Source organism: Mobula birostris, chromosome 3 (genome assembly GCF_030028105.1).
Source record: "Mobula birostris isolate sMobBir1 chromosome 3, sMobBir1.hap1, whole genome shotgun sequence".
Classification (NCBI taxonomy): Eukaryota; Metazoa; Chordata; class Chondrichthyes; order Myliobatiformes; family Myliobatidae; genus Mobula; species Mobula birostris.
In genome coordinates this window covers 31,145,767-31,166,452 of record NC_092372.1, presented here as the reverse complement: position 1 = coordinate 31,166,452, position 20,686 = coordinate 31,145,767, and the positions used below count along the sequence as shown (strand labels likewise).

The following is a 20,686-nucleotide window of genomic DNA, read 5'->3' as shown; positions in this document are numbered from 1 at the left end:
TCATCTGAGCCATGGACTGTTAAACTTGACAGAGCTGATCAGCTGTGCATGGCATAAACTTTGGAGGGTGCAATTAAAACTTACAACTTAGTGCTCTTTCTTTGCAACAGAGAAACTTTGGACAGCACCAGAATTAATCAGATGGGGCAGAGCACCACCTCAAGGTACCCAGAAAGGAGATGTCTACAGCTTTGGTATTATACTTCAAGAAATTGCCTTCAGAAATGGACCATTTTACATAGAAGGAATGGATCTCAGTCCAAAAGGTATGCTTTGTCTCTCAAATGTCCTGCCTTGTACTAAATGGCAAAATCAAGAGCAATCTGACTGCATGAAATAGAATTGTGAACATGTTTTCACCCAGTAACACTGTGAGCATTCAGGAAGACCACTCATCATCACTCCCTCAAGAGCAATTATGGAGGGAAAATAAATTATTACAGACTTTACTGGTGACGCCCATTACAGGAAGATAATATATTATTTTAAATTGCCTCAGCAAATTTTTCAAGGGAAAAAGTCAGCCAGGATTCCTGACGATGGTTGTGATTGTATGTGATTAATGGAGGAAATCAGTAGGCTGATCAGGGGCAAGTTGTCATGAATGGCATGTCATAGGGCTCAGCACTAACGCCTCAACTTTTAGAATATGTAGAAAAGACCAGCAATGAAGGCATGGTTGTTAAATTGCTAATGATGCATAGATAGGTAGATAAGTATGTTGTGAAGATGTAAGAAACAAGCAAAAATCCTTGTAACTACAATGGGAATATTAATAGGTTATCCAAGTGACAAAGATCTGTAACAGGGTCTAAATTGTGGAACGATGCGAAATTGCTCATCTGGGCAGGGCAAGAAACAAGAATCTATTATCTATATGGAGAGAGATTACCGAATTCTGAGATGCAATGGCATCTGGGTGGCCAAGTGCAGTTTTAAGAAAGCTAACAGAATGTTATTTTTTATTGCTAGGGAAAATTTTACGTGAAAATTACGCTTCAGTTGTACATGAATTTGACAAGACCATGTCAGGAATATTGTACAAAGTTCAAAGTAAATTTATTATTAATATATAAGTCACCATATATAACCAAGAGATTCATTTTCTTGCGGGCATACTCAATAAGTCCATCACAAAATAATATGCATAATAGATTGCCCAAACGAGCATTCAACCAGTGTGCAAAAGACAATAAATTATGCAAATACAAAGGAAAGAAAAAATTATAAAAAATAAATAAGCAATAAATATCAAGAACATGAGATAAAGAGTCCCTGAAAGTGAGTCCATAGTTGTATACTGCATTGATATCCTTAATTTATGAAGAATATTAAATCATTAAAGGCAGTTCGGATTATTAGACTAATAGAGGGGTTAAACCATTTGGAAAGGCTAAACTTGTATCTATCAAAGATTGGGCAAGTGAGAGTTTGAAACACGTAAGATCTTGGAGGGTGTTGGCAAGATGTGGAGAAGATGTTTCCTGTGTGGGAAAATCCAGAAGTTTAAAAAGTGGAATTGCCTTATTCAGATGGGGAACTGAGGTGATTTTTGCTATCACAGAAGCCTGTTCTGTAAAGGAAGGTGAAATTAGAATGTTTGTATCTGCCTTTGCCTTAAGTATATTCTTTCTTGATAAGCAAGTGTTAAGAAGTCATGGAACATAGATGGGAATGCTAAATAGAGATTGCAATCAATTCTGCCTTGATTTTATTGACTGGCATGGATTTAAGGACAACTGATTTCATACAAACCTTTTAATGAGTCAGCTGATGGAGTTAATAAGAATAATGCTGTCAATATATTTTATATGGACTTTGAGAAGTCTTTTGATAAAGCAGATTTGAAGCATATGGCATGAAAGCGACATAGACAACATGGATATGAAATTCACAGGTAACAAAGTGTTAACACACAGAAAATGCTGGAGGAATCTAGCAGGTCAGGCAGCATCCATGGATGGAAATGAACAGTTGACGTTTTAGACCACGATCCTTCATCTGAAGTGGAAAGAAAGAGAGCAGAACCCAGAATAAAAGGGTGGGGGTGGGAATGAAGTAAAAGCTGGCAGGTGATAGGTGAATCCAGGTGAGAGGAGGAAGGTAGATGGGTGGGGGAAGGGGGATGTGGGAATGATATGAGAAGCTGGAAGGTGAGAAGTAGAATAGCAAAGGGCTGAAGACAATGGACTTTTGATAGAGGACAAAAGGATAAAGGGAAAAGGTGGAGAGCTATAGAGAGGAAGATGTGGGGGATGATCAGGTTATGAGAGCAGTGGAGGGGAAAGAGTAGAGGTAAAGGGACCACAGAGATAAGGAAATCAAAAAAAAGTGGAAGGCAGAGGGGAGTGTTTACTGGAAATTAGAGTAAGGGAGACTGAAAATATGGAATACGAGGTGTTGTCCCTCTAATCTGCAGTAGAGAACCTGCAGCAGATGGTTTTAGAATTCAACCTCTAGGATGGGCCCATGTAAGTTTTTTTTGTGGTCATACTCTTAAGCAACTGAACTTCAAAAATGTTTTCCCTTATTTCACAAACATTTGGACATTCTAAAAAGTTGACACAAAGCTGGTTCTCTCTGTCTTTTTGATGGTCTGTACTTTTTGGTTCATTCCCTTACAAGTTATCCAAATTGGCCTAATTCCTCAGATTCTCCGGAGTTCCACACAGTGATTGCTTCACTGGAAATTCAGGACATAACAATCACTACCTTCTTCCAGAATTCTTCCTACTTTAAGGGCAGTTTTGTTTGTCCCAGTTATCCAACAAAATAGGATATTTTAATTTAAGAGCCCAATGTTTTAAGTCACCAATGGGAAGAGCAAATGCCACACTTCCACTGCCCAATGATTATAATTGCATGATAATTGCTAATAACTCCTTAAAAGGGGGTGGTAAGATGTACCTTCAAGGAATTTTGGGGAGACGTGAATCTTGCCAGCCACTGGCTATGGACACCGAGTCTGTACTTGCAATTCATATTGAATTAAAGATAAACACTAATCCAGCTGTTAGAGATAAGCAGCACTTATGACACAAGGTTAACTTATGTCTTTTAAAAAAAGGGAATTAAAAGTCTGATTTAGAAAAATTCCTTCTCAGCAAAAGTAAGGAGCTGTTCAAAATCTTGACGGTATGCTTGAGCTTCTGAGTAAAGATGTTTCCTGTAATTATATTGATTGAATGTAGAGAAGATAAACCAATAAAATATCAGAATTAGAATTTAGTGGACAACTATTATTTTTTCTAATCGTCTACAGTCCATATAATATTGCTTTCGAAAGGTACTGAAGCTGAGCCCTTCTCCTTTAAAAAAACTATGGTTGAATATATTTTGTTATATTACAGGAATGCTTTTACACGTTTTATTACAAGTTGTTAATCTTTTCAGAAATTGTACAGAAGGTCAAAAATGGTCAGAAGCCATATTTTAGGCCAACAGTTGATACCAATTATCACAGTGAAGAACTGGGTAACTTTATGGAGAAGTGCTGGGCTGAAGATGCTGTTGAGAGGCCTGATTTTAACCAAATTAAACTTCAGATAAGAAGATTCAATAAGTAAGTAATACAGCACATCAAGTAAATACTGCACGTATTTCCAGCAATGCGTAGAATAAACTGAGACCTGATGCTGAGCTGTAATGTGATTAATGTTATATTTATAAATGAAGGAAACTAGAAGAAAAAGTGCAAATAATTGCAGTAGTGAAGATAATTTTTCTTGGTGTAACTGGTGTATGTCTTAAAGTATGTAAGGATATTGTTTGAAATGGAAATGAAAGCAGGTCTTGCGTTTGTATCTAGTCCTCGCACGAAAAGAGTCACGTTAGCCTTCACTCCTTTGTGTGGTGATGTGGATCGCTCAGTTTTCTTTCTTTGCTTCCAACAATTTCAGCGAAAGCAGGGGCAGTATCCTGGATAACTTGCTGTCAAGAATGGAACAGTATGCCAATAACCTGGAGAAGCTTGTGGAAGAAAGAACACAAGCCTACCTTGAGGAAAAAAGGAAAGCAGAAAATCTGCTCTATCAAATTTTACCTCAGTAAGAGCAAACTTTCAAGCTTATAATTCGAACATGCTTGTCTAATGAAACCATGTCTAATGAATTCCTGCAGCGTTCTTTGCTATACAAATGATGCAATATTGCTTTAAAATCCTTTCTTAGAGAAATTATCTGAATTGAAAACCAAAACCATAACTGGAAAATTACAAACCTGCATGTGTGTATACAGAGCTATTTAATACTTTTGACAAGGCTTGTGAAATATTACAAATAAGAGAAACAGCGGTTACTCACATACCAAAAGTAGTGTGATGTTTATAGAAAGTAATGTGGCACCAAGTAGAGATTCAAAATTCAATATTAGACCATAAGACGATAAGATATAGGAGCAGAAGTAGGCCATTTGGCCCATTGAGTCTGCTCTGCCACTCAATCATGGGCTGATCCAATTCTTCCAGTCATCCATATTCGCCTTCTCCCCATACCCTTTGATGCTGTGGCTAATCAAGAACCTATCTATCTCTGCCTTACATGCACCCAATGACTTGTCATTATTTAACGTCATTTCCTGTATACAAGTGTAAAGAGAATGAAATAATTGTGACTCCAGATTCAATGCAACACAAAAAACACAAAAGATAAAGAACACAATAAATATAAATATATAAGATAGCATATATATAGATTGGGTGTATGTCCATAGAACCAGTGGATTACTTTGAGTTATTTTTGCTTGATAAGTATGAAATGATATAATGTGTATATTTATCTGGAATTCACCTTATGCAACCAAATCAAGCCTGTGGTCTAGGTTTACTGCTGCAGAAATACAACATTGGTCTCGGTACGGAAACTCCACCCAATCTGTTCCAACATGGGCCTTTCCTTGGAAGAAGGCCACTTCATTTCAGTATTAATTTAAAATCAGGCAAATCCTGTACATAAATTCCCAATATTCTAGGGATATCCATTCAATATTTAAGGCTGTAAGGCAGTAGAGAGAGTGTTTGTCATTACCATGAGGATACAAGTGAACATACTGAAACATACAACATTTTTCAAGGCCTCCACAATGCAGATATGCAGTAGGAAATATGTATCCTCTGGGAGAAGAGTCTAGAACTTAGAGTCAGCCTCAAAACAAGGGTTAAGCAATTTAGGATTGAAATGAGGAGCCATAGAATCAGAATCATAGTCATGGAGAAATATCTTCACTCAGTGATGAATATTTGAAATATTTTGTTTTTTTTTGGGGGGGTGGTCAGTATATGGCTAGCAAGGCTGGGATAGTTTTGATATTGATTTTGGGTTATTATTGTAACATGTTGCAAGATGCAGTGAAAAGATTGCCTTGATCTATTTAGGTTGGCCACCAATAATTAATGGCAGTGAAAGGCAGCCTTGAACCTTGTGATATAGTTCCTTGTAGAGTGCAATTGGATTGGTAGTTGTAGAATTTAGACCTAATAAGGTCGAAGATTCAGTGATATATTTCCAAGTCAGGATGTTGATTCAATATTCCAGTTGTTCTTGCCCTTCAACATAGTAGAGATTGCACCTTTAGAAGGTATAACCTGTTTAAGTAGCCTAGATGGATCATTTTGCAGATGGTAAACACCGTAAGCACTATGCTCCAGCAATGGAGGGAAGGAACGTTGAGAGTAGTTAATGGGGCTTCTAATTAAGCACACTGTTTAGTCCTGAATACTGAGCAACATGCACAAAATGCTAGAGAAACTCAGCAAGCCAGGCAGCATCTTTGGAGGGGAATAAACAGTCAACATTTCAACATTTTGTGTGTGTGTTGCTCAAGGTTTCCAGCATCTGCAGAATTTCTCATGTTTATAGTCCTGAATATTATTGAGTTGCTTGAAAGCTGCAGTTATATTCTTTCAGGAAAATGGAAAAAATTCCATCACACTCCTGACTTGGGTCTGTTGGGTGGCAGAAAGGCTTTCAAAAGTAGCAAGTGAATTACTCACTAAGAAACCCATCAACGTAGATCATTAGCTACTAATGCATTAGCTTTTGATTGATTTCGACTTGCAGTTGCTATAATTTTACCTGCCTTTAGTAGAATGTAAAATTCTGAATTATGAATAATCTTGAAGTTTTATAAGGCTTCTGTAGAAAAATCTGTCTGAAAGCAGTGCAGGAAGAATAACCAGACAAAACTATTGGAATTGCGATGGGGATGGGAGAAAGTTTTTCAGTAGGTGATCATAAACACTCAGGATATCCAAGCAGAAATGCTCTTGTCTGACCCTCAGTGAAAAATCACAGGTGCAATATCTGCTCTTCAGTAAATTCATTACATCACTCTAGTGGACAATCCATGAACAGGTGGTTAGAATGCACCCACAAAAGACATGAGGTGGAATATTGCTAAGCTAAGACAATGCTTTCTGTGCCTATATTGCCATACTCCATCAAAGAGATATTGAGAGTTGTGGTGGCCTATTTAAAGTTAAACTTTATTAGTCATATGTACATTGAGAGACATCGAAACATGCAGTGAAATACATCATTTTGCGTTATTGACCAACACTGACAGAGGTCCTGCAGGTAGTCTGCAAGTGTCACCATGCTTCTGGCAGCAAAATGGAATGCCCACAATTCATTTACCCTGACCATACGTCGACCGTACGTCTTGTGCAATGTGGGAGAAAACCAGAGAACCCAGAGGAAACCCACGCAATGGTGGAAAGAACGTACAATCTCCTTCCCGACAGTGGTGGGAATCGAACCCTGAAAGAAGATCACTGGCACTGTAGAGCAATTGCACTAACCGCTACACTCGGGGTGAATAATTTCACCATCCACGAGGTCACAACACTTGTCACAGCTTTACAATAGGCAGCTGAGAAACATGAACAAGATGAAAGGTGGAAGGAAATGAGTATTGCTCCTTTTGCCCAGTACGGCTGATGCATCAATCCCAGTTCTCCATTTTAAAACACCTTGTCTTTTTTCTGTAAGGTGCTGCTTAGTGACAATCTAGAGTACAGGTAATCACCAGATGAGTATTCTGGTACACTGCAGATGCTAGAACCTGGAGGAACGCACAAAACGCTGGACAAACTCATTTGGTGTTTGGAGGGAAATGGGTAATTGATATTTTGGGTCGAGAACCTTCATCTGGACTGAGTCACAGAGGGGAAACAGCTAGGATAAAGTCATGGAGGGAACGGGTAGAGCAAGACCTGGCAGGTGATAGATGGATCCAAGTGAGAGAAGTCCTGGGCAGGTGAAGGAGGGGGAAGATGAGAAGTGTGAAAGAAGGGGAGAGGGAGAGAGGAAATGTATCCTTCCTGTACTATCATGTTCCATCATCTTCAGCCTTTTGCCTCTACCACCTATTACCTTCCAGCTTCAGACACCATTTCCACTCTCCCCCTCCATAATCTACCATGCCCCTTCTCTGGACTCACCTGTTACCTGCCGACTCGTGCTGCAACCGTTCTCTTCAGCTTTCTATACTGCCTATTTCCACTCTGTCTTTCAGTCCAGGTGAAGGGTCTTGACTTCAATCATCAATTCATCATTTCCTTCCATCGATGCTGCTTGACGCATTGAGTTTTTCCATCATTTTGTGTGCTATTCCAGATTAAATTAGACCACAATCTATCAACGCTTAATTAATTATCTTTGAGCTTCCTTTTAGTGACTGTTTGCCATGTTTTACATTGACACTGCCTTGGACTCCATCTACTACAATTCTGACACATTGTGCCTGAGAATAAGTGCTGAAATATGATTGGTCAAGGAGCCATGCTGTTGATGGTACTTTGTAGTTCTAACACATGCCATAGATCCCCCGTAGAGAAAGCCACACTGTCCTGGATGTCTTATTCCATAAATCGGCGCGCCAAAGCCTACAAAAAGTCTGCAGGCAGCTGCACGTGTAAATAACAGTGAGTGCTGTTCATTCACTACTGACCACAAAATCCAGGCCAATAAACTTCAGCTTGATTTATGCAACTACAACATGAGTTTTGAGGCAAGGTCTGTTAAACAGGTTTTCATGAATATTCCTGCTTGGATTTTCCAGTTCCACAGTGCCAGCATATGCTGAGAGTGCAAATCAGTAAATTATGGACCCTGGCCATATTCTGACTGGGGGGACTCCGTGGTGGAGTAGTTTATTAACAGTGTGACATGTTTACATAGAATCACATGGACTATCAAATACAAGATACCATTTCATCAATCTAGTCACTTACTTTTCACTTGACGTTCCTCCCATTTTTTTAACTTCCAATTAGATTTATCCATACAATTTTTCACAATCATGCCACATTTCCAGTTTGAAAATGTCATACGTTCACTGGCCTGTGGATTGAAAAGTTTCTTCTGCTTCTTAAGTGATGCTTTTTCTCTGGTATCTACTCCATCGAAAGGTCATTTAATTTTAACTACCTCTATTTGGTAACTTCTCTGAAAATTTATTTTCTTCATGCTTTCCAATCCTCTATTTCTCTCTGAATGTGAGCTTACCAAGATACAAGACCAATTTAATGTTGCTCTTTACCTTTAACTCACATTGTGAATGTTCAAAGCTCCTGATCACAGGCAGAAGTCTTTATGAAAATCTTCTTTAATTGGGAGTCTCTAATAATCCTTGCGGCCTCTACCCAACTCTTCTGTTCATTTGGGAGATGAAGCTGTGATCACTCAGTGGAGTCTTTCCGCTTGTAGCTGCCCCTTCTTCCCGTTGTTCATGCTTCTGGTGTTTTTCAGCTTCTACCTCCTAGTTGCCAGGCTCTGGTCTTCTCTGAAGACCGTATACCATGAAGCACATAATGATAAATCCATCTGTATCATCCTGGTATTTGACTGTTGGGGGGGACAATATCTTATTGGGAGACAGATGGTGTTTTCCGCTACAATTCTGGTGATTCTCATTGTATTTGTGCTCACACAATATGATTGAACAGTGCATTGGTATGAGGAGCCAGGGAAGCGGAGAGTAGTCCTTTCCCTCGGAGTCCACACTTCAGGCCATGGAACCATGGCACACCCAGGGAATGAGTATCTCAGTGACTATAAGCTAGAAAGAAAACCACTGTTAGTTGCAACACACACAAATGCTGGAGGAACTCAGCAGGTCAGGCAGCATCTATGGAGGGGAATAAACAGTTGCTGTTTCAGGCTGAGGCCCTTCGTCACTACTTCATCACTGTTAGTTAGATCTGAGGATTCCTCTGCACCACTTAAACATTTGAATAGTGAACAAAGTAACAGTGTATCACAATGTGCTCCTGGTTGTTGCAACTGTTGTGTGATTGTATTGTAGGAAAAGTGATTCCAATTTAAGACAGTCTTGGTAGAAATAGGTTATATTTAAGTATCATGTAGTTTGCCCCCATGACTGGCAAGAGTCAGAGATATCAACATAAATCACATCTTCCTTAAGATGAGGAAGACTTTGTGGGGGATGGCAATGCAGCAAGTACAGCAGAATCCAGTGAGCTGGCTTCGATCCTGACCTCCGGCACTGACGCTGTGGAGCTTGCATACTCTCCCTTGGAATTTCCTCCAGGTGCTCCAGTTTCCTTCCACACCCCAAATAACTTTCTGAGCGAACATACTGGGCCTGTCTGACTCAGCACTGAGCAGGAAATAGGGAGAAATGTCTGAGATCTGCTGCTGGTTGGAATGATTCTCTGGCAAGGAAGCTGGGAGTCAATGTGACCCAGGTCTTCATGCAGAGAGCAGCCCACACACAGAGACATAGAGTAGTTGAAGGCTTTCTTGTAAAATATCATACAATGTAATAATAGGCTTGGGAGGCCTCAGCTCCAGGAATACATAGCACATCAGGGAGCTTCAGGTAGTTAGAAGTAACTTAGAAAAACTCTGTGGGTTTTGAATTAAGAGATCTTCTGCCTCCTGCCCCTACGACTTCAATTCACCCCAAATGGGCAGCAATGGTCATTATGCCTCCAGTAACGGAGTCAACACTGAAGCACTCAGGTAGCAAATAACTTAGTGGCTACATGCTACAAAGATCACCACTGTTCGTTGCAGCATGCGTCTTTTTGAGTAGCATTAAATCTGATCCGAGGCTTCATGTTCAGATCTTGTTTCCCCATTTAATAGTGTAATAAAGCAAGAGTGTAAGCAGAAGGGTTAACACATTGATGGCTCTGGACCTATACCCACTGGAGTTTAATAGAATGAGGGGAATCTCATTGAAATCTATTGAATATTTAAATGTCTGGATATGGTGGACATGGTGAGGATGTTTCCAGTGGAGGGAGAGTCTAGTTCCAGAGAACACAGCCTCAGAGTCGAAGGACATCCATTTAGAACAGAGATGAGGAGGAACTCCTTTAGCTAAAGGGTGATGAATCTATGGAATTCATTGCTACAGATGGCTGTTGAGGCTAAGTCACTGGGTATATTTAAAGCAGATATTGATAGTTTCTGGATTAGTAAGGGCATCATAGGTTACGGGGAGAAAGTAAGAGAATGTAATTGAAAAGAATAATAAGTCAGCCATAAGGCAGACATAAGGCAGACACAATGGGCTGAATGGCCGAATTCTGCTCCTATGTCTTAAGGTCTTATAATAATTCAGGCTTCTCTGATTGTTCAGATAATACAATCTGTGCATCAGTGATAAGTTGGAATAAATGTAAGTTGTTTACTTCAGACTTCAACCAACTTATTTTTCAACATTTAGTAATGTATTATGTAGTTCAACAGGTAATTTAGGTTCTGAATATTAACTGTATTAAATTAATTATACAATAGTTAGCACTAAAATAAAAAGATGTTCCGCAAAGTTATTAATGTAGATGGCAATTTAAGGTCATGTACTATCTATGACAAAGACTAATGAAAAATAACCTCCAACACCTAATTATTAATGTCATGTTTCTAGGTAAAAAATGATTTGTGATGTGACATACTCATGATATGTTATTGAGTTCTGTTATTCTTTATTGCAGCTCAGTGGCAGAACAACTGAAGTGGGGTGAAACAGTCCAGGCTGAGGCATTTGATAGTGTCACAATTTATTTCAGCGATATTGTTGGATTCACTTCAATGTCTGCTGAAAGCACACCACTGCAGGTAATATATTGAAACCTTCCAAACTGGTATTGGCATAATACTACATTCTAATTTCAGTGAAGGGAATAGCTTTCTTGTGAGATTATAATGGACAAATTGAAGTAGTCTAATTGGCATCAGAGAGCTCTAATGACCAAATACCAGATTATACTTCCTAAAAATAATTTTCATGACTGGAAAACTGCTTATGTTGTAATTTTCTTCACCTTAAAGCCTTAGAAAGTGCTTTACACCCAATAAGGTGGCTTTTAACCGGTCATAGTTGTGGTTGATGTAAATTGATACACTGAACCAGATAAAAGCTTGCTTATTGTTGGAAGCTGGTGTAGTGCATCAGGGACAGGTTGTTAGAGAACTTTGGCTTTGAAGATGCAAGACCAGTCCTCTCATTTGCTTTGTCGAACGAACTAATGATTACTTGGAGCTCAGCCTCCGAACATGTACACATGCAGGGCTCTACTTCCTGAGGACGCTGAGGTCCTTTAACATCTGCCGGACGATGCTGAGGATGTTCTATGAGTCTGTGGTGGCCAGTGCTATCATGTTTGCTGTTGTGTGCTGGGGCAGCAGGCTGAGGGTAGCAGACACCAACAGAATCAACAAACTCATTCATAAGGCCAGTGATGTTGTGGGGATGGAACTGGACTCTCTCACGGTGGTGTCTGAAAACAGGCTGCTGTCTAAGTTGCATGTCATCTTGGTCAATGTCTCCCATCCACTACATAATGTACTGGGTGGGTACAGGAGTAGAATCAGCCAGAGACTCATTCCTCCGAGATGCAGCACAGAGCGTCATAGGAAGTCATTCCTGCCTATGGCCATCAAACTTTACAACTCCTCCCTTGGAGGGTCAGACACCCTGTGCCGATAGGCTGGTCCTGGACTTATTTCATAATTTACTGGCATAATTTACATATTACTATTTAACTATCTATGGTTCTATGACTATTTATTATTTATGGTGCAACTGTAACAAAAACCAATTCCCCCCGTGATCAATAAAGTATGACTATGACATGCATACAGAGCTTGAGGATTCAGGGGTGGATCACCTTTGATCTAAGAAAGATTCAGATTCAGAATCAGGTTTAATATCACTGACCTATGTTGGTAAAGTTCTTGTTTTGTGGCAGCAGTAGCTTGTAAAACAATAATCAAATCTATAAATTACAATAAGAAGTATACTGTATATATAAAAAAGAAAATTTAATGTGAGTAAAAGAATTCTGCATTTGTTCTGAAAATTGGAGCTGTTTATCGTCGTCTTTCTCCATCTTCTTAGACTTCAGGTGCATTACTAGTGCCAAGTATCCCACTATCTACTTTCTAGGCATCACAGTTGATTAATATCTGAGCAGGCCCAAAATTTACAGAACCTCAGGACTAAATCAAAGGCTGAATATTTATAATGAGTAACTGACTTCCTGCCTCCCCAGAAGTTTTCCACCAACCAACTCTAGATTGTGATGGATTTTTCTGCAGCAACACTCCAGAAGTTCAGTACTATCTAGGATGAATCAACCTCATTAGCAACATAAACAAGGGAAAATCTGCAGATGCTGGAAATCCAAGCAACATTCCCACACAGTGCTGGAGGAACCCATCAGTCTGGGAAGCACCTATGGAAAGCAGTAGAGTTTACCTTTCAGGCAGAGACCCTTCCTCAAGACTCCTTGGAAACATAGTGTCCAGTTGCTCAAACATACAATGCTACTGACCATCTGAACCATACTGCAATGAATGACCAATCTTCAGTACCTCCAAATATGACAACTTAGAGGAATAAGTCCAGCAGGCACAGGAAAGTTCCACCTGGAAGTTTCAGAATCAGAATCAGGTTTATTATCACCGGCATGCGACATGAAATTTGTTAACTTCGCAGCAGCAGTTCAATGCAATACATAATCTAGCAGAGAAAAAATAAAATAATAATCAATAAACAAGTAAATCAATTACATATATTGAATAGTTTTTAAAAATGTGCAAAAACAGAAATACTGTATATTTAAAAAAAAAGTGAGGTAGTGTCCAAAGATTCAATGTCCATTTAGGAATTAGATGGCAGAGGGGAAGAAGCTGTTGCTGAATCACTGAGTTGATAACGGATGCTGCCTTTCTGAGACACTGCTCTCTAAAGATGTCATGGGTACTTTGCAGGCTAGTGCCCAAGATGGAGCTGACTAGATTTACAACCTTCTGCAGCTTCTTTTGCTCCTGTGCAGTAGCCCCTCCATACCAGACAATGATGCAGCCTGTCAGAATGCTCTCCACCATACAACTATAGAAGTTTTTGAGTGTATTTATTGACATGCCAAATCTCTTCAAATCTCTTCCCACCCGAGCTTACCATTATAACAAGGGAAAGGAAATATGTTGCTGATTCTCACCACTGAACCAAAACACTAGAATCTTCTACTCAATAGTATTGTGAGACTAGCTTCAATGCAGAGATTGTATTGGCCATAAGATTGGCCATAACCACAATAGCGTTAAATGCTGACCTTGTCAGTAATGCCTTTTTCCATAGGTTCAATGCAAAAGTGCTGCATTGAGGGAATTTTCTTCTTTTAAATGATTACCTTATCTGCAATTTTTCTCAAAATCCCTACAGATGTCATATGATCCTAAACCTCATTATCTAACCATGGAAATCTTACTTAGTCAATGAGATGAGGCATCAATAGCTCGGCCCATACTTGGTGAACATGACAACATTGGTAGACCTCCCTCTTTCCTCAAGTACATTGATGTTCTGCTGTCCTTGCTTTTGTATTTTCTGTTCATAGTCATAGTCATATTTTATTGATCCCGGGGGAAATTGGTTTTCATTACAGTTGCACCATAAATAATAAATGTAATAACACCATAAATAGTTAAACAGTAATACGTAAATCATGCCAGGATATAAGTCCAGGACCAGCCTATTGGCTCAGGGTGTCTGACCCTCCAAGGGAGGAGTTGTAAAGTTTGATGGCCACAGGCAGGAATGACTTCCTATGACGCTCAGTGTTGTATCTCGGTGGAATGAGTCTCTGGCTGAATGTACTCCTGTGCCCAACCAGTACATTATGTAGTGGATGGGAGACATTGTCCAAGATGGCATGCAACTTGGACAGCATCCTCTTTTCAGACACCACTGTCAGAGAGTCCAGTACCATTCCCACAACATCACTGGCCTTACGAATGAGTTTGTTGATTCTGTTGGTGTCTGCTACCTTCAGCCTGCTGCCCCAGCACACAACAGCAAACATGATAGTACTGGCCACCACAGAATGCTTTACAATTTTTAGCATGGATCCTATAGAGCTGGAAGCTGGTCGCAAATTAAATCTTTAAATATTATCCCCATGGACTAGTGCCTGGAAATTAACTTTAAAAATAGCCATTTGAGAAGAATTATGGCAGGAGCATTACCCAGGGTTTCTGTGGATAAATATTTGAACGACAGTATAAATAAGTTACAAACCGAACTGAAAATAGGCAGTGGGAGTGAGTACTCTTTTATGGGATTTTTAAAAAATTTACTAGTACATAAGATTATTTTAGAATTCATCTGTGTTGGATTCTATAGTCCTTTTGGTAACAGCCACAGATTTGGTTCCATACAGTTCAGTACAACTAAATTTCAAAAGGAGTGTACAATGAATAACCAGGGCATGCTCTCTTTTTACTGTTGCCATCAGGAGATGCAGGACTTACACTACTAGGTTCAGGAAACAGTTATTACCTCTCAAGCATCAGGCTCTCACACCAAAGAGGATAAATTCACTCAACTTCACTTGCTCCATCATTGAAATGTTCCCACAACCTATAGATTCATTTTCAAGGATTTTTCATCTCATGTTCTCAATATACATCGAATATTTATTTATTATGATTATTTCCTTCTTTTTGTATTTGCACAGTGGGTTGTCTTTTGCATACTAGTTGTATGCCCAAGTTGGTGCAGGCTTTCACTGACTCTATTATGGTGATTATTCTATTATGGTTTATTTTATCTGCCCACAAGAAAATGAATCTCAGGGTTTATATGATGCCATATATGTACTTTGATAATAAATTTATTTGAACTTTGAATTTTAGTTTCTTTTATTTTCAGCATTACTTGTCATTCCTTTAAATTGTTGCTGAATTGTTCAAAAATTATCTTTCAGGTTGTGACCTTACTGAATGACCTTTATACCTGTTTTGATGCTATTATTGACAACTTTGATGTCTATAAGGTATGTAAATTATATCATCAGAAATGTTTAGAATATTCTTGGCAGGACTTTATAATAGCAATGAAAAGGCAACAAGTTTCCTGCTTTCTTGACAACCATAATCTAACAATGAAATCCTGAAGTTTCACCTTCCATTATCACTTTCTCAGTTATTGGATTCCAGAACTGTTGTCTCCTGCTTATCACTCTCTTAAATGTCTCCACCCTGGTCCTCCCTTCTCCACACCTGTCTCCATCTGCCTTTTCTATTTTGTTTGTCCCCATCTATTATCAACCAGCTTCAATTTCTCGACCCCACCTCTTCTTCTCCCCTACCTGATTCAAACCTAAAGATTTTATCACTCTGAAGGGTTTCTTAATCTTACTCGATGACATCTTTTCTGACAAGGTGGGTCACTCGTGCTTGGCAGGGAAGACTTGTGGCTGTGAAACAATCTCAGGTTCTCGGGCCTCCTCCATGGTGGTTGGAGGAGTTGACTCTGAGACTGCAGGAAGTGGTTCTGACAGCTCTGGATGCCTTTCATCTGGATGTGTTGGCATCCCGAATCATGCATAGCAAACTGCTCGATCTGCTGATCTATCCCAGGCCACCAGACAAAGCTTCAAGCCAATGCATTCATTACCATGCCTAGATCACCAGCATGTAGCTCCTCCTGCACTTCAGCTTCCAGTTTCCATGGAACAACCATTCTCCATCCCCAATAAGGCAACCTCAGTCAAGAGCTAGTTCATCACCGCATGGGTAAAAACGGGGCAGCTGGAATTTCTGCTGCGTATTCCAGCCATTTTGCATTGCTATGTAGACCTGAGACAGTGTGGGGTCTTTCCTGGTTTCCATTTGGATCATCTCTGCCATAATAGGGAGACTTGCAATTTGCAATGGGAAGAATACGCCAAGAAGAGTATCTTATTTTGTGAATTTTTCAGCTATTTCATTTTTCAAGGGTAAATGGAACAATATATCAGCATTTCCATGATTTAGTCATCCTTTTGAATTTAATCTCGTAATTGTGTCCTCCAAGAAACGGAGCCCATCTATTTGTTTGTGCTGCTGCTGTTAGTGAGGCACCCTTCTGCAGATTGAAAATGGACACTAGAGGCTGATGATCAGTAATGAGGGATACATGTTCTGGTTGAAACATGTTACACCCCAAACCAGACTCAAGGCCTCTCTGCACATAACTTTACTCTGGAGCAGTAAGAGAACATGATGAAAAGGCTTGAAATGTTCCCTTCTATCGCTCATAACATGTGACATGACTGCACCTACATCATAAGGCAAGGCGTCATAGGCAAGCTTCACTGGATGATGTGTATCATGATGTGTGATATCACCACTTCCTTTGCCTTTTGGAAGGAGACCTCACACAGCTTTGTCCATTGCCATTTCTTCCCGATCTGTGTTAATGAGTTCAAGGAGAGGAGCACAGTAGCTAGGTTTGGCAGGAACCTGTTAATTGACAAATCCTAAAAAGGATGGCGGCTGTGACATTTTCTTTGACCTTGAGGCATCCACCTCTGCTTGAATTTTCTTAGCAGACTTGTGTAATTTTTGTGCGTCAATAGTGTGACCACAGTAAGGTCATTCTTGGTTTAAAGAATTCACACTTGTTGCATTGTGCTCTGAGCCCATAATCTTCTAGTCTTTTTAAGATTGTTTTGAGATTTTGGAGATGTTCCTTGTCATCCTTACCCATAACAGTGATGTCATCCAGGTAACACTGAGTGCCTGGACAGCCTTGCAGGACATGGTGCATGGCTTTCTGCAAGAGTACACGTGCAGATACTACTCCAAGAGTAAACCCGATGTGAGTATTTATAGTGAAAAATAGTTTGGACTCTTCTTCCATCTTCATCTGTAGGTAGGCCTCATCTAAGTCCACTCCGCTGAAGTGTTTTCCTTCAAAAAGGTTTGCAAAGATATCCTCTATCTTAGGCAGACTGTATTGTTCTACTTTCAGTACTGGGTTGAGGGTGACCTTAAAATCACCCCAGATCCTGACAGACCCATTCCTCTTAGCTACTGGGACACCACTGTTGCCCATGGGATCCACTCAACATTGGAAAGAATTCCTTCAGTCTTCATGCAATCTTCCTCACTGGCTACTTTATCACAAATGGTATAAGGAAACGAACGAGCTTTGTAAATCTTCGGTGTGGCATTTTCATTTAAAACTGTGTTACCCTTGATATGCTTGAGTTTTCCAAAGCCATCCTTGAAAACTGCTGTGGCATCATCTAGTAACGTTCTGAACTTGCTTTCAAATGGCTTCATTGCAGGGAATGTGTAATGTAAACTGTGCCTAGATCTCTAATCAAGTTGTAGATTTCTCTACTAATTATAGCTCCACAATGCTGGCCCTCCTGTTTTTACTAAACACACGTCCAATGTACCTTGTTGATTGTTGTATTTCACTGTTATGAATGTCTTTCCCACGGGTGTTATCTTTTCTCCAGTGTAGTTCTTAGTTGGATATCTGAAAGCTTCAGTTCTGTATCTTTGAAATGTCGTTCAAACCCATTTTATGGAAGGACTGAAACATCCAAGCTAGTATCCAATTCCATTTTAATTAATTTGCTGTTCACTTCTCATGTAAGCTATGTTGTTTATCTATTGTGAGTTTTCACATTGTAAATTTCAAGGCTACGCAGTCCTATGTCATTCTCATCACTATGAGATTCTTCATCAACAGCATGTGGATTAGTGCTCTTTTTGAAACTGCAACCTGACTTTTTATCTTTTTTCCTTCCCTGTGCAGTCCATTTATTTTTGTCTGCACAGCATGCTCTTTGTATGTTTCCTACTTTGTTGGATTTTCTGCAAGTTTTACCCTTAAACATGCATTGGTCTGATGGATGTGAGCCACTGCCACAACAGTAATACAACCTGTTTGGCCAGTCAGGTTTCTGTTTAGAAACTGCAATTTTGTTCAAGCTCATTTTCACTCCTGTCTGCAACTCAGTTGAGTCTCTAGCTGCAGTTTCCATTGATACAGCAATTTCAACTGCTCTTTTTAATGGGAGTTGTGCTTCAGTTAGGAGTTGTTTTTTTGAACACTTTCTTGTGCAATTCCACAAACTAAACTATCTCTACATGTATTATTAAGCTCATTACTGAGCTCACAATGTTCAGAGAATCTCTTCCATTCAGCCATGTATGCTGACATGTTCTACAATTAACAATGGTTTTGGTTCTAAATGTTCTCACATTACTTTCACGATACCAGCAAAACTCACTTTGGCTGGCTTGGTTGGAGCAATTAAACTTTGAAGCAAATTGTTTACAGTTCCACTAATGATGTTCAACAAAATTGGCACTCACTTTTCATTGGCTATTTCATTTGCTTTAAAATACTGCTCCATTCACTCTGTATATATCAGCTAGTTATTTGTGTGCAGTCGAATGCATCTATCTTTCCAATGACACCAACCATTTCTGCTCTTTTTTTAAAAACTTAGGATAGTTATCACCTGGTACGCAGTTTATGAGCCTGTGAATTCATCCATTTTCTTGCTTTTTTTTTAAACAAACGTCTCTCTGCGCTTTAACAGGAAGTTAGTCATCTTGGATTTGTTTAAAACGTCCTAGTCACCACTCCAAGGTATAAAACTGATTGAAGGGAAAACATGGACCCAGGAGATCTGTATCTTAATTTTATTTTCTTACTTTTAGTGAGGTGTACACATATGGCATTCACATACTTTTACATGTAACACATATGAATTATTTAAATTAAAATATTTAATCAACCAATATATTTACAAGAGTACAGACAATGTTTTGGGCCAAGACCCTTTATCAGGAGTCCTCAGCTCGAAATTTCAACGGTACTCTTTTCTGTAGATGCTGTCTGGCCTGCTGAGTTGTTCCAGCATTGGGTAGTTGCTGCTTGGATTTCCAGTATCTGCAGATATTCTCTTTGTTTTGGAATATATTTTCAATATATTGTCGTCAACTCATGAAAGTGTAGTTGTTCATAAGGTTGTCATTGCAAGGTGTGGAAGTAGATTGCAGATACTGCAGCTGCCCAAGCTGGGACCGGGCCAGATTCGAACTCAGGACCATCTGCCTCGAAGTCCAGTGCTGATGCCACTATACCACCAAAACACAATGCACGCCACAGATATCATTAGATGCTTATAGAAAATATTGTTGAAAGCCAACTGTCCACGCTACTTCTTCTCCACTGACTACATTATCCAGGCTATTTATGCAAACAAACATAATGGAAGAACTTTGCTTATTACGTTTGTTTCCTTTGTGCAGCAGTAAACATAAGATGCCAGTTAATGCTTGAAAGTTTATTTTTGCTCACGTTGTAATTTGTTTCATATGGTTTAATATTGTTGATATAAGCCTGCTGTTCAAAATATTTGTATTCTGGCAATATCCCATATAACTTGTACCTGAGCCTCTACTATAATCTTGGTTGAAACCAGTACAATATTAAGTCACTAAATGCCAAAAAGTAGCATGTATTTTAAGACATTGTGAAAGAGAATTGAGTAAATCGATTGCCACCACAATTACCATGGCGATATTTAGCCAAGCATGAATATACTTGCTCCATAATCGTAAAAACATATGCGTTAAATTTCATTTGTGTTGCCATGTGGTCATTTGGCTAAGCAGAATCATACTGTACAGCAGTATAATCAACCCATTGTCCCCTTGCCAATTCTTTGAAGGATTATCCAATTAGTCCCAGCACTACTCTTTGTTAATAACCCTAAGGGCCCTGATAGCCCTACCTTCTTTAGGTATGTATCCAATTCCCCTATAAAAGTTACTGTTTCATCTGTTTATGCTGCCCACTGAAAAACATTCTAGATTATAATAACTTGCTTCATAATCCCTATCACATCTTTCTAGTTCATTTGCTAATTATTGTAAATTTAACAATCATCTATCATTGCTGAGCTTTGTGCCAGTAGAAGACTGTTGGTCATGTACTCTTGTGTTATTATTCCCTGTGCTATAAGCACTATGATTGATTTTGGGTAATGATATCATGTCAGGTATTCCGGAAGTAAATTTCAGATGATTTATAAACCCTTTATTGTATCAAGTAATTATTTTGGGATTAGTTTTCAAAGTGTCTAGTTTGGAACAATTTCGCGCCTGAAGCTACAAATTGCCACTATTGCAGACGGTAAAATACACTTAAATTTGTACAATTTTCACTGCAGCGGCTGATATAGTTCTCTAGTCCTTTGGTCTTTAATTAAGCATACTAAGGCACAAAGACTTGTTTTCTGTTAATAATGAACATCTGTTTTATGTACTATGTACAGTACTTAAGTTGTAATGTACATTATATTTTATAGAATTGCTTTTATACTTATATTTATTGTATTTTTTTGGATTTTTATTGT

The 20,686-nt window shown here is 39.1% G+C and overlaps 1 protein-coding gene across 1 annotated transcript in view; it reads left to right on the top strand.

Moving 5' to 3' along the window:
* The window catches only part of npr2 (natriuretic peptide receptor 2), a 160,866-nt gene that overhangs the window by 112,400 nt on the left and 27,780 nt on the right, over positions 1 to 20,686 (top strand). The window contains exons 15-19 of the mRNA XM_072252432.1: positions 111 to 266; positions 3,394 to 3,562; positions 3,900 to 4,046; positions 10,964 to 11,087; positions 15,242 to 15,310. Of these exons, the coding sequence (XP_072108533.1) occupies positions 111 to 266; positions 3,394 to 3,562; positions 3,900 to 4,046; positions 10,964 to 11,087; positions 15,242 to 15,310 (665 nt within the window). The remainder of the gene's footprint in view (positions 1 to 110; positions 267 to 3,393; positions 3,563 to 3,899; positions 4,047 to 10,963; positions 11,088 to 15,241; positions 15,311 to 20,686) is intronic.